This window comes from Nannobrachium achirus (assembly GCF_963921795.1).
Source record: "Nannobrachium achirus genome assembly, chromosome: 23".
In the NCBI taxonomy this organism is placed as follows: Eukaryota; Metazoa; Chordata; class Actinopteri; order Myctophiformes; family Myctophidae; genus Nannobrachium; species Nannobrachium achirus.
The window spans coordinates 21,507,418-21,518,755 of record NC_137830.1 but is presented as its reverse complement, the minus strand read 5'-3'; the positions used below and the strand labels follow the sequence as shown (position 1 = coordinate 21,518,755).

At 39.9% G+C, this 11,338-nt stretch overlaps 1 protein-coding gene and 1 long non-coding RNA gene across 2 annotated transcripts; both read left to right on the top strand.

Moving 5' to 3' along the window:
• The first annotated feature begins 3,554 nt into the window (after positions 1-3,554).
• LOC308309236 lies at positions 3,555-5,219 on the top strand. Its single transcript, XR_013963319.1, has 3 exons — positions 3,555-3,894; positions 4,080-4,151; positions 5,196-5,219. It is a non-coding gene; the product is annotated as an uncharacterized lncRNA (long non-coding RNA).
• On the top strand, positions 5,220-10,377 carry LOC308309235 (uncharacterized protein). Its single transcript, XM_080754743.1, has 8 exons — positions 5,220-5,248; positions 5,397-5,468; positions 5,592-5,669; positions 5,783-5,862; positions 6,014-6,100; positions 6,208-6,285; positions 6,517-7,942; positions 8,053-10,377. The coding sequence occupies exons 4-7, from the start codon at positions 5,824-5,826 to the stop codon at positions 6,619-6,621; spliced, it is 309 nt and encodes a 102-aa protein (XP_080610869.1). The 5' UTR covers positions 5,220-5,248; positions 5,397-5,468; positions 5,592-5,669; positions 5,783-5,823; the 3' UTR covers positions 6,622-7,942; positions 8,053-10,377.
• The last annotated feature ends 961 nt before the right edge of the window (positions 10,378-11,338 follow it).

Here is an 11,338-nt window from a genome sequence, read left to right as displayed (position 1 = left end):
CACCTTTAGTTACTTAGCTGACTGCTCCATGTGAAACTGATGCTTAAAAACGGGAAAGGGGGAAAACAAAAAGGCAAATTTCATGTAAGAAAATGTGTTTTTCCAAACCCATATTCTGGGGGGAAACATTAGCCAAAAATAGCAGATCTACAAGCTCAAGTAAGTAGCCTACAGAGCCAACTCGGGTCCAATTTCCTGAGTCTGGTTTTGTGGTTAAAAAGAGAAAGGTAGAGGCATAAAAAATAAATAATAATAATAACATTGCCAATGTAGGCTGTCCCCAAGAAAAGACATGTAAGCACATTTCTTACAGCCTTGGTGTTCTTTCAGCTGTTGTGCTGCGGTTATGGGGTTATATTTAGGACAATTCAAATTCGTATTCGTACTTTGCCTTTTTTTTACTCGTAAACATTTTTACCAAAAAAACTATACGTAAACAAATTAATTGGAAAAAAATATCCGTAAAAAAAAAAAAAGTATGAATGTTTTTGGGGAAGCTGCAGTGATTATAATGCCAAAACAAAAAAACAAGACAAAATACGAATATTTTCTTACTGATTTACGAGTTGTTTTGTTGGTTACTTCATCACGAATGCTTTCATCATCTCACGCACACGAATCTGTATGACGCACACGAATGCATGCATGGAATGAATACGGCCAATAATCACGTGATCGGCAGAGAGCCAATGGGGGTGCGGCCTTTCCACTAGCCAATCATAATTCTCCATTGTTGGCAGCGGTTGCCATGTCTGGTAAAAGTGAGTAATCTCTGCTTTCTGTTGTTTATGGGAAACGTATGTAACTATGCTACAGTCTTCACAGCAGAGCCGACAGAGAAAGGTAAGATAACGTCGCTATTATTATCATAAAATACAGCAATCTATCTAATAAAACGTTTGTTAAATGTGCTTAGCAGTAGTGTCTTTTAGGGTTTAGTCCGGGGTCTTTATTTGATGTAAAGAAAGTTTAATATTAACGCTAGCCTCATTAGCATCTTAGCTCCGTCTATAATAGGCTACTACATCATCAGACTGTTGTTCTCTAAGTGGGGTCCGGGGACCCCCAGGGAGTTCCAGGGGGTCCCCAGCTAAATTATAGTTAGGAACCAAATGGACCCTTAGGGGTATGTAACTGTACAAATCATTTGGTTCCATGTGTACACTCTGAGTTATGCTAACGTATGATTTTACAATATAAGTTGGGGTCTCAGAGATACAAATGCTATTAAATGGGGGGTCAGTAGCCTAATGGATGTCAAACTGGGGGTCCTTGAAATTAAAATGGTTGGGAATCACTGCTAGAGCCGTAAAAATGTTCTCTTATGGGGTCACTGGCCTAAATGGGGGTCAGTGGGAATGTGGGATAATACAAGTCAATTCTTATTACCTCTTATTAATTTGGTGATTATCAAACGAGTATATGGGGACCAAACAATCTGTACAAATAGAGTAAAAATCCTCAATGTTAATTTCAATCTGAGTGTAGACCTTTACAGGTTCATTTGGTTAAATGTATTCTTTAATTAAAGTAAAAATAGTGTACACAGTACATGTTATAAACAACTTTACTTTTGACTAAGTCCAGTTTCATTAACATTGTAAAATGATAGCTATAGTAACAGTAAATATCTGTTCTTACCATACATAAAAATACATTTAATAATATACATAGTCTTGTCTTGGGTACATTTATTTTTCTTTCAGGAACTGTGATGACATGGACCACATCAGCCGATCAGGGTTCCGATGGCAGGATGTAGCAGCAATCAGATTTGAGAATTCAACCTCTTGAAAGAGCTCCAAGAAGGAACAACAAACTTTCTGTGGTCCTTCGTGGTGAGGGAGGTTGACGACTGTTTGGTTCAGGAAAACTCACACCCCTGTACTTTATTGGGAAGGAAACTATTGATTCTATTCACAACACACATTTGTCTTTGCCTATTCTATAGCTACACCTACATTATTCAGAACCTTATTCAATTTAATTTACAATATGCAAACAAAATCCGCCCAAAATACAATACTCTACATTCTATTGTTTTCCTAAATAAAAGGCCAATTGCATGTGAAATGATATTGCTTGTATTGTCTGAATACATTTGAATAAAGCTGATACAAGACTACATTCTATTGTTTTCCTAAATAAAAGGCTAATTGCCTGTGAAATGATATTGCCTGTATTGTCTGAATGCATTTGAATAAAGCTGATATAATTCACAAGACGTAAACATGTCATGATTCATGTGTTTTAATCGAAAAAGATGAACATGGTTAGTAGTACAGAATATCGTCGCTGTCCAATGAAAACCACGTAAGTCCATTATTATGGATTTTTACTTTTCATCATAGTTGGATTACATTCACTCTCCTCTCTCTGCTAGTATCAGCTGGTGTGTAAATGGCCAATGGAAAGTTGTTTTATTGACCAAGCTATTTAACACGCATCACCATTGGATGTTTGACATGTCCCTCAAACCGCGTATGTAATGGGCGGGGAGATACGCTGAAACAGTAATCACCATTGGATGTGGGACCTGTCCATCACACCGCGTATCCAACAGCCAACGGAGATACGCTCCGAAACGACATCACCATTGGATGTTCAACCTGTCCATCACACTACGCGTATCTAACCGCGGGAGAAGAAGGACTGGAGGAGGGGAATGATTCAGAGCAACAAACTTTTTCTTCACTAAACGACACGGAATTCGACATTATTACAAGGTAAAGTATCACCAAATGTCTTGTTGAGAACTGTATGCTTAGGTTATACCAACGATCATGTTCACGATTGTGCTTGGCGTCGTGTGAATTGTTATTATTCAAGGAAAGTATTGTTCTCTGATGTTTGTGTTGTCTGTTTGTTCTCTGAACAAGCAGCGTCGTACACTGATTTTGCTTCAAACATGGTTCGCCTCCGTCAACCCACCGCAACTGGCGTTATCGATCAAATAATTTGCCATGTGGTTTTCCATTTACCTTTACCTTATACCTTACATTAAGCTGCCAGCACAACAACTTCTATGGAGTGTCCATGGAACCAAATGGACCCTTTACGGGTCCATAAAGGGTCCATTTGGTTCCATCTGGACACAAACGTACCATTACATTAAGCTGCCAGCACAACAACTTCTATGGAGTGTCAATGGAACCAAATGGACCCTTAACGGGTCCATAAAGGGTCCATTTGGTTCCATCTGGACAAAAACGTACCATTACGTGTGGTAAAAGTACTCAAATGTTTTTACTTTAAGTACAAATATCAATAATGTAATGTAGAAATACTCTGTTACAAGTAAAAGTCTGGAATTCAAAATGTACTTGATAAAATGGCTAAAGTGTTGGCATCAAAATGTACTTAAAGTGCCAAAAGTAAAAGTACTCTATGCAGAATGTCCCATTTCAAATATTTTGAAAATGGCAGATCTACATGCTCACAATGTGTCACACTGTGAGCTTGCATTGGAGTAAAAGTACTCCAAAGGCACTCAGCTTGTTGTGTATGTATTAAAGTACAATAATTTTGATCTGTGATATAGAGGAGTACAAGTATTGGAAATTGGAAATAATTCAGCTTGTAGTGGAGTAAAAGTAAAATATTTGGATCTGAGATATAGTGGATTAAAAGTATTGGAAATTGATAATACTCTAGTCAAGTACAAATACCTCAATATTGTACTCAAGTACAGTACTTAAGAAAATGTACTTAATTACTTTACACCATTGTGTTACCCTTGATTTTAACCCTGTATTCTCCTTTTATTTTCAGTATAACATCTCAGGATGATGTATTCTATGGAGGAGCTGTGTGCTTTGGTTAGCGTCAAGTATGTCAGGGGCAGACATGACGAGGCAGAGACTGTACTAGAGAGCAGTGAAAGCAGCGAAGAAGGTTTGTGCGATAAAAAAAATAGAAAGAAAAATAGGAATAAGTCAGCTCAGTTTAATGATGTGTGTAGTGATTCTGGCTGTGGTGCAACTTGTGTGATTAATTTGGAAATCAAAGTGTTTTAATCATGAATTACAATAATTAGCTGCTGTATTCAGTGTTCTAATGATAATCTGTATCTTTCCAAGATGCACTTGATTGTGACCAAGTTGATGCTGCCAGTGCTGGGTCAGCTGTTTTGATTCAATCTGGGAGTGAAGGTATGTGGTGTGGTGTGTTATGAATTATAGTGCATAGAAACACATATGTGTGGTTTTGTATTGTACCTGCTGTCCTAGTTACAAATCCCTAAACATGCACTAAGTAGAGCTTAGATCGGGCCTAAAAAAATGAGCCCGGCCCAACCCACCCCACAGAACGGCAGCCCGAGCCCGGCCCAAAGCCCGATACATAATAATTGACAATTGGAGACCGACACAGCCCGCAGCCCGACATTATAAACAAGCTTAATTGCTGCAGCAGCCTTTTTTCTCATATGGTGATTTGTTAAGAACAGAGTCCTTTTCCAACTGTCTTTATATAGACCTATATAAGACATTGTAGCAAGTACCGTGCTAATTATGGAACAAATAAACATCGGAGCCTAATTCTTCAATCAATCAAAAAGCCTTGCTGGAAAACACAGCTGACGGCCGCCGCTAAATCAGACAGCAGGCGTACAGGCTATTATAGCTACAACGTTCACACAACGTCTATTATGATTATTAGGATACAAAAAGTGTCTGTGGACTGTTTCAACGATGTCCTCCGCTCTGCTCTGCTCGACCAGCGCTGGCAGCGCATGCATACACTGCACACGCCACAGCAGCGAGCAGCCAGCCACACGCACACGCACACACACAGCGCACGCACACACACACTCACGCTCAACTGTCAAATTGCGAAACAGCGCAGCGGTGCAGCCATAGAGTCATGAGCGCGCAGTTTACACAGTCACAGAGACATCATGATACTGCGCTGCGCTTGCCTACCGGATTATAAAAGCCCGACCCGACCCATAGCCCGTCATATACATGGAAATTTGAGCCCGGCCCAGCCCGCGCCGCGCCGACCCGTCGGGTCCCGTCGGGCTCGGGCTGAATTTCTAAGCTCTAGCACTAAGTACCCATTTTGAATTGTTGCTGTACTAGTTTCAAACATAGTATTATTACCTTAACACAAATTGTTAATCAGTATCTGCTGTAGTATCACAATCTTAAAAAGTAGCCATTTCATTAATTCGTGTGACCTTTTTCCCCTTTCAGCAGGAGAAGCAGCAGGAGAAGCAGGGAGGACTCATCAATTGAGGAGATTGAAGGTTTGTCTTTGTCGCACGCACACACACCCACTGAGAGAGAAGTAAGGTTTGTGGTAAAACAGATTAAGGGCAAAGGATGCAACATCTTGGCAATGTAATTTCTACTTTGCATTCACTGTACATTGTGTTCCTCTTATGTTTTTACCAGATGAGCTTGATTCATCATGGAACCTTAAATTAGAGTTGGATAATCCTGGTGCTGCTGAATCTGGATATGAAGGTAATATTAATAGCTGTATAGAGTCTTTCATACAAAAACATGACGCACACATGTGACACTTTGCATTATTGTCAATGCTGCATGTTTTCTATTTGACATTCAGTCTCTTCTCTTTTTCTGCAGCAGAAGTTGTTGCGCCTCACTCAAATGAGGGAGGCGAAGAAGGAATTGAGGATGACTACTTAAGTGGGGAAGAAGAAGGTTGGTGTAAAACTAACAAGTGCCAGGGAACCGAGGCTATTGGCCAGAGCAAAGCCTGACACTGAATTGCAGGTGTGTTAACATTGCATTCGTTTTGTTTCTTTCTTTCCCAGATCCACTCGACCACTAACCCTAACATCTAAACGTGACCAACATGGTGATTCTTCTGGTGCTGCTGAATCTGGATATGAAGGTATTATTATTAATAATCACTGTAATAAACACAAATAGTGACTGCTGAATGTTGCATTTTCATTTTTTTCCTTCAGAATCATACTGTACATGACCAGAAAGCGCCTCACACTTAATGTGAGAACATCTCATATTTCTTTTCTGTTCTTTAGGTGCAGACAGAGTTGAGCCGGACTCAAATGTGGAGGATGAAGATTCTGAAGGAGTTGAGGATGACGACACAAGTGGGGACGAAGAAGGTTTGTGTACAACCAGGCTTAAGTCAGCCAGAGCAAAGAATGCAAAGTCCTAGCAACACTGAATTATGTCAACGTGTGCATTCTGTTTGTTCCTCTTTCTTTCCCAGATCCGCTTGATCGAAACTGGACACCTGAACGTGACCAACATGGTGATTCTCCTGGTGAATCGGAATCTGGAAATGAAGGTGTTGTTGTCATTATTAATATGGACACATTGATGCACATGTGTGTAATGTAGTATCTTGCATGGTGCATGTTTGCTATTTAACTCTTTTCTTTCAACTACACATCCATACAGTACACATGTACATACCCACACAGATGTGCACGCAAGGGGCTGCACAGATACACACAGAGAGACTCGCACACTAATGGTCTGAATGACAAATTTTCTCTCTTTTTGTGACACAATATAGGACTTGAGGTGGAAGAAGACTCCTCAGGTGTTGATGCTGGTCTCTGTAGGAAGAGGAGAAATCCAGAGGGCTGGAAGAACAACATCCAGAAGAGGCGTAGAATGATAGGCCAGTCATATCTGGCCTAGGAAGAATAGAGAGTCAGTGTTAAAGGAGGGAAGAAAAATGGGTGTGTCATGTCAGTCTGCAGCCGGCCACAGGTCCAGTAAACTGCACTGCAGAGAAGTGGAAGAGTCGAAGCGAGAAGAGATCTTCAAGTACTTCTGGGAGAAATTAGACTGGCGTGAGAGGAAGATTTATGTTGCATCATTGGTAGAGGTGAGCAGTGTAAAGCGACGGAGGACAGGAGCAGAGAAATCCAGGAGGTCGGCATCCATTTTCTGTCACCTTGTCGTAGATGGCAGGAGACTCGGAGTGTGCCAACGCATGTTCCTGTCAACCCTAGGCTTGAAGCAGTGGTCTTTTTTGAAGTGGGTAGGAAGAAGAGGGAAAAGCCCTACTGAGGAAGATAAGCAGAAGCGGGTGAGGGTAAGGAAAGAGGAGTCTGACTTCTTGAAGACCTTCCTTCTGGACCTTCCAAAAGTTCCCTCGCACTACTGCCGGTCCTCGTCCTCTAAGATGTTAGCCTGCTTCCAGACCAGAGACCCCGCCCACTCTCAGAGTGAGCTGAGTCTGAGATCAGGCTACTAAGATGTACCTGGAGCCTGTGTTCAAGTCCATCAATCACCTCCATGCAGAGTATATCCGTTCCAGTGCAGACCATGGCATCCAGGCGCTGTCAAGGCAAGTGTTCACCAGAATGTTTAATGTTTGAATTACTCTCTTTTTCACCCGAAGAAAGACCAGTGTGATACCTGCTGTGCGTTCAAGGCTGGGAACATTGAGGCTGCCACATGGAAGGAGCACTGCAACAAAAAGGACACTGCACAAGCCATGAAGCAGAAGGACAAAGACGAGGCAGGTGAGAAGACCTTGGTGACATGCATGGATCTTCAGGGGCTCCTGCTCTGCTCCAAGCTACAGGCCTCATCCCTCTATTTCAAGACCAAGCTCTGTGTCCATAACTTTACCATGTATGACATGACTTCACATGATGCATCAAATTACTTATGGCACGAGGGTGAAGCTGGTCTCTCTGCCAACGAGTTTGCTTCGTGCATCGTGCACTTCCTCGAAGAACATCCCTCTTATGATGAGTACATCCTGTGCACAGTGTGATTGAGAGAAGACTGAGGAACAGAGACATCTGCGTTCCAGCTGAGTATGTCGTTGCCATCCGGGAAGCCCGTACCAATCCCAGGCCATACCAAGTGAAGTATGTAGACCACACTTTCTTCAAAAACTTCAGCCAGGTGAACCTCTGCAAAGCCATCTGCCCGGGAAAGGTCACTGGGGATCCCACCGTGCATGACCTCCGAGCAATCAGGTATTTGAATACATAATAATGACATAGCTGCGGAAACCAAAACAAACATTATTTAATGAGTATTAAAACCTGACTTTTCTCCCCTGTCACTGTCCTTGTATTCATCCTAGGTACAACGTTGATGGCAGTATGGAGTACAAGATCGACCACTCAGACGCCTGGAAGCCCTACGAGTCCCCATCACTGAGGAAGAAGAGCAACATCACCACAGTGTCCCCACTCTACACTTGCCGCCGCACCATTAAAGCGATGAACTTCAAACATCTGCAAGAAATGAAGCAGGTGTTGCCCAGTGATTTCCATGGCTTCTACAACGCCCTCCGCCATGAGCACGAGGAGTGATGGTTTCTCTGTTTTTCTCTCTCTCCGTCTGACATCACCACATAGAATCGCAAACTTGACTGAATGGACACCTTTACAAGATTTCATATTTAGATTGTAATTAGAGAAAAGACAAGATGAGTGTTAAAATGTGTTAATTTTCTCCTATAATTTTAGCGATTTTGATTACATTGCTTTCAGTGCTTGGGGACATGTGTACAATGGCTAAATATGTATTTTTAGATACAATAAAAGTCCATTCAAAAAGAGGCACCACAATCTTTCATGGGCAGATGTTACTTATGGGGGCTAGTAGTGTCACTGTAAATTGTAATAAAATAAATTGCCAGCTTATTGTGTCTAAAAGGACACATTTAGGCACTTGCACACATGCACTGAAATAAAGTATTTAAAATCGCTAAAACAATAGAACTAAATGAAAACATTTAACTCTCCCATCTTTGCTTTTCCCTAATTACAATCTAAAATTATGAAACCTTGTATGATATTCTTGCTCTGGGGTGGCATCGTTACCAAAGTTCCTAATTCCCACTGGGTTCATGTTCCTCCCTGCCTGGACAGGTGTTATGTCGACAAGTGTTCTGCTCAAAGTGTCCTTCTCCCTCGTACAGTCTTCACTACCTGGAATCCAGCACACAGTGGTTAATGTGTTTCATGTGTGCTCTGTTACTGTTTGAAAATAGTTTAGGTGCTTATTTGTATTCTTATTTATTTGCCCATTTCTAATATAATTACAGCAGAATGCACTTTTGAGATGTTGAAATTTGACACCACAGTAGGGACATCTATCTTCATTGTTGAGGTCAACTTAGCCAATGAGTCTAGCCTTAGTAGGTTGAAGAGCGTTGTAGAGCTGAACAGACACTTAACCTATGGTCCTTCCATTTTCAGTTCTATGTAATGCCCTTTCCAGGCACTGTATTACTGTTACAACACCTACATTAGAAATACTGAAACCCTCCTCCAAACATCCTTTACATCTCTAAACAATCACATCGATAATTTTGTACAATTAATTCTGCAAGTTCTATTATAATTAGTTTTCATGTAGAAAGAAACTAACAAATAAGATTCAGCAATTGAACACATCATTGAAACGGGGACTCAGCAGGAAAATCTGTTTGATTAACTTGGTTGCCACACACTGTGGAGCCACTGTCTAATAAAATATAATTCTGTGCAGTTGTATTTGACTATTGTAGCATTTTTTCCTTCCAGCCTAAAGTTGATCTTGGTCATCACTGTCTGCTAACATCAATGTGAAATAACCTATTGTACATGAACACTTATTTAGCTTGGTTATAACATCAGAGGGTCTGCTGGTAAGTAAATAAATTACATTAGGAATTGATTGCATTCTTTATTAGCAAAATGTTCATTAATCCAGGTTGTACAGTCAAAGTTGTACTGTAATCTGTTATGAAACACTGTTCATCATAGTAACTAGTTTGTTTTGGCCAAATGGTCTGTTTTTGTAATCATCCATTTCACATTTCATGGATGCTATGTACATTAAATGACAGAATAATAAAATACATTAGGCTATTGTGCACATTGTATCATCAATCATAAGAAAAAAATAAGAAACAATAAATATTGTATTTACAGTAAAAAGGTCAGGGCCGGAGGTAAGGTTAATTGTCTAGTTTTGATTTGCAGCATCTGTAAGTGACCTTTATCAGTGCTTTTATCGTGTGTATTAATAATATATGCATTTCTATTTTATTTAATGTATAAAAATGATTGATTAGTCAATTTAGTCAATAGTTTAAAAACAAATATCGTGTGGATATAGGTATATTATGTGAGGAACATAAACAACAGATTACTCACTTTTACCAGACATGGCAACTGCTGCCAAGAATGGAGAATTATGATTGGCTAGTGGAAAGGCCGCACCTCCATTGGCTCTCTGCCGATCACGTGATTATTGGCCGGTTCATTCGTGTGCGTGAGCGTTTCATTCGTGTGCGTGAGATGATGAAAGCATTCGTGATGAAGTAAACCAACAAAACAACTCGTAAATCAGTAAGAAAATATTCGTATTTTGTCTTGTTTTTTTGTTTTGGCATTATAATCACTGCAGCTTCCCCAAAAACATTCATACTTTTTTTTTTTTTACGGATATTTTTTTCCAATTAATTTGTTTACGTATAGTTTTTTTGGTAAAAATGTTTACGAGTAAAAAAAAGGCAAAGTACGAATACGAATTTGAATTGGCCTTAATTTAACCCCATATGCGGTCGCATGGCGGTGCAGATCACAGCTGCATTTCACAGCTGATGTCTCCAGATTCCCTTTTCTTCCCCTCGCTCAGTCTGCACACTGATAAAGGAGTGCAGAAATGCAGGCGAGTAAACAAGTACTCGTCAATGTCTATTATACAGTAACAGTAGCATGGGTATGTCTGCAAAGTTTTGCAGCAATACCCCAGTACTATCAGTACTTTGTGGGATGCACTCATTTCCCAATACATAAAAATGTAATTCCTTATATATATATATATATATATATATATATATATATATATATATATATATATATATATATATATATATATATATATACATACACACACACACACACAAAGAATGAAAACATTGCCTGTCAGATTTTTAAAAAGCAGCAACCGTTGGCATCATTGTATAAAATGTCATCAGACGATATGGGTTATAAAAGTAAACATACTGTGTGTTTTGAGCCTTGTTCTCTATTTTAGTGGGACTAAAAACAAGACTACTGTATGTATATTTTGCTTATTGTAAGTCACTCTGCTAAATACAATAAATTGTAGGTCAAACCGTATTATTACGGCTTGAATGTGTATGACACACTGCAAGGAAGCAGCAAAACATGGCTTGCCGACCAGTAATTTAACATGTCAAAATAACAATATTCTGTAATTGCAAAATAATACAATACAGTACAGTGTGTTTGTTCACAAACATTGTGTATTTCTCCCATACCTACGGGGATAAATACAACAATGTGCGAACACAGCAGCAAGATTTGTGAACTGTTGCGACAAAAGAAGGCTAGAGACTGGAACACAAC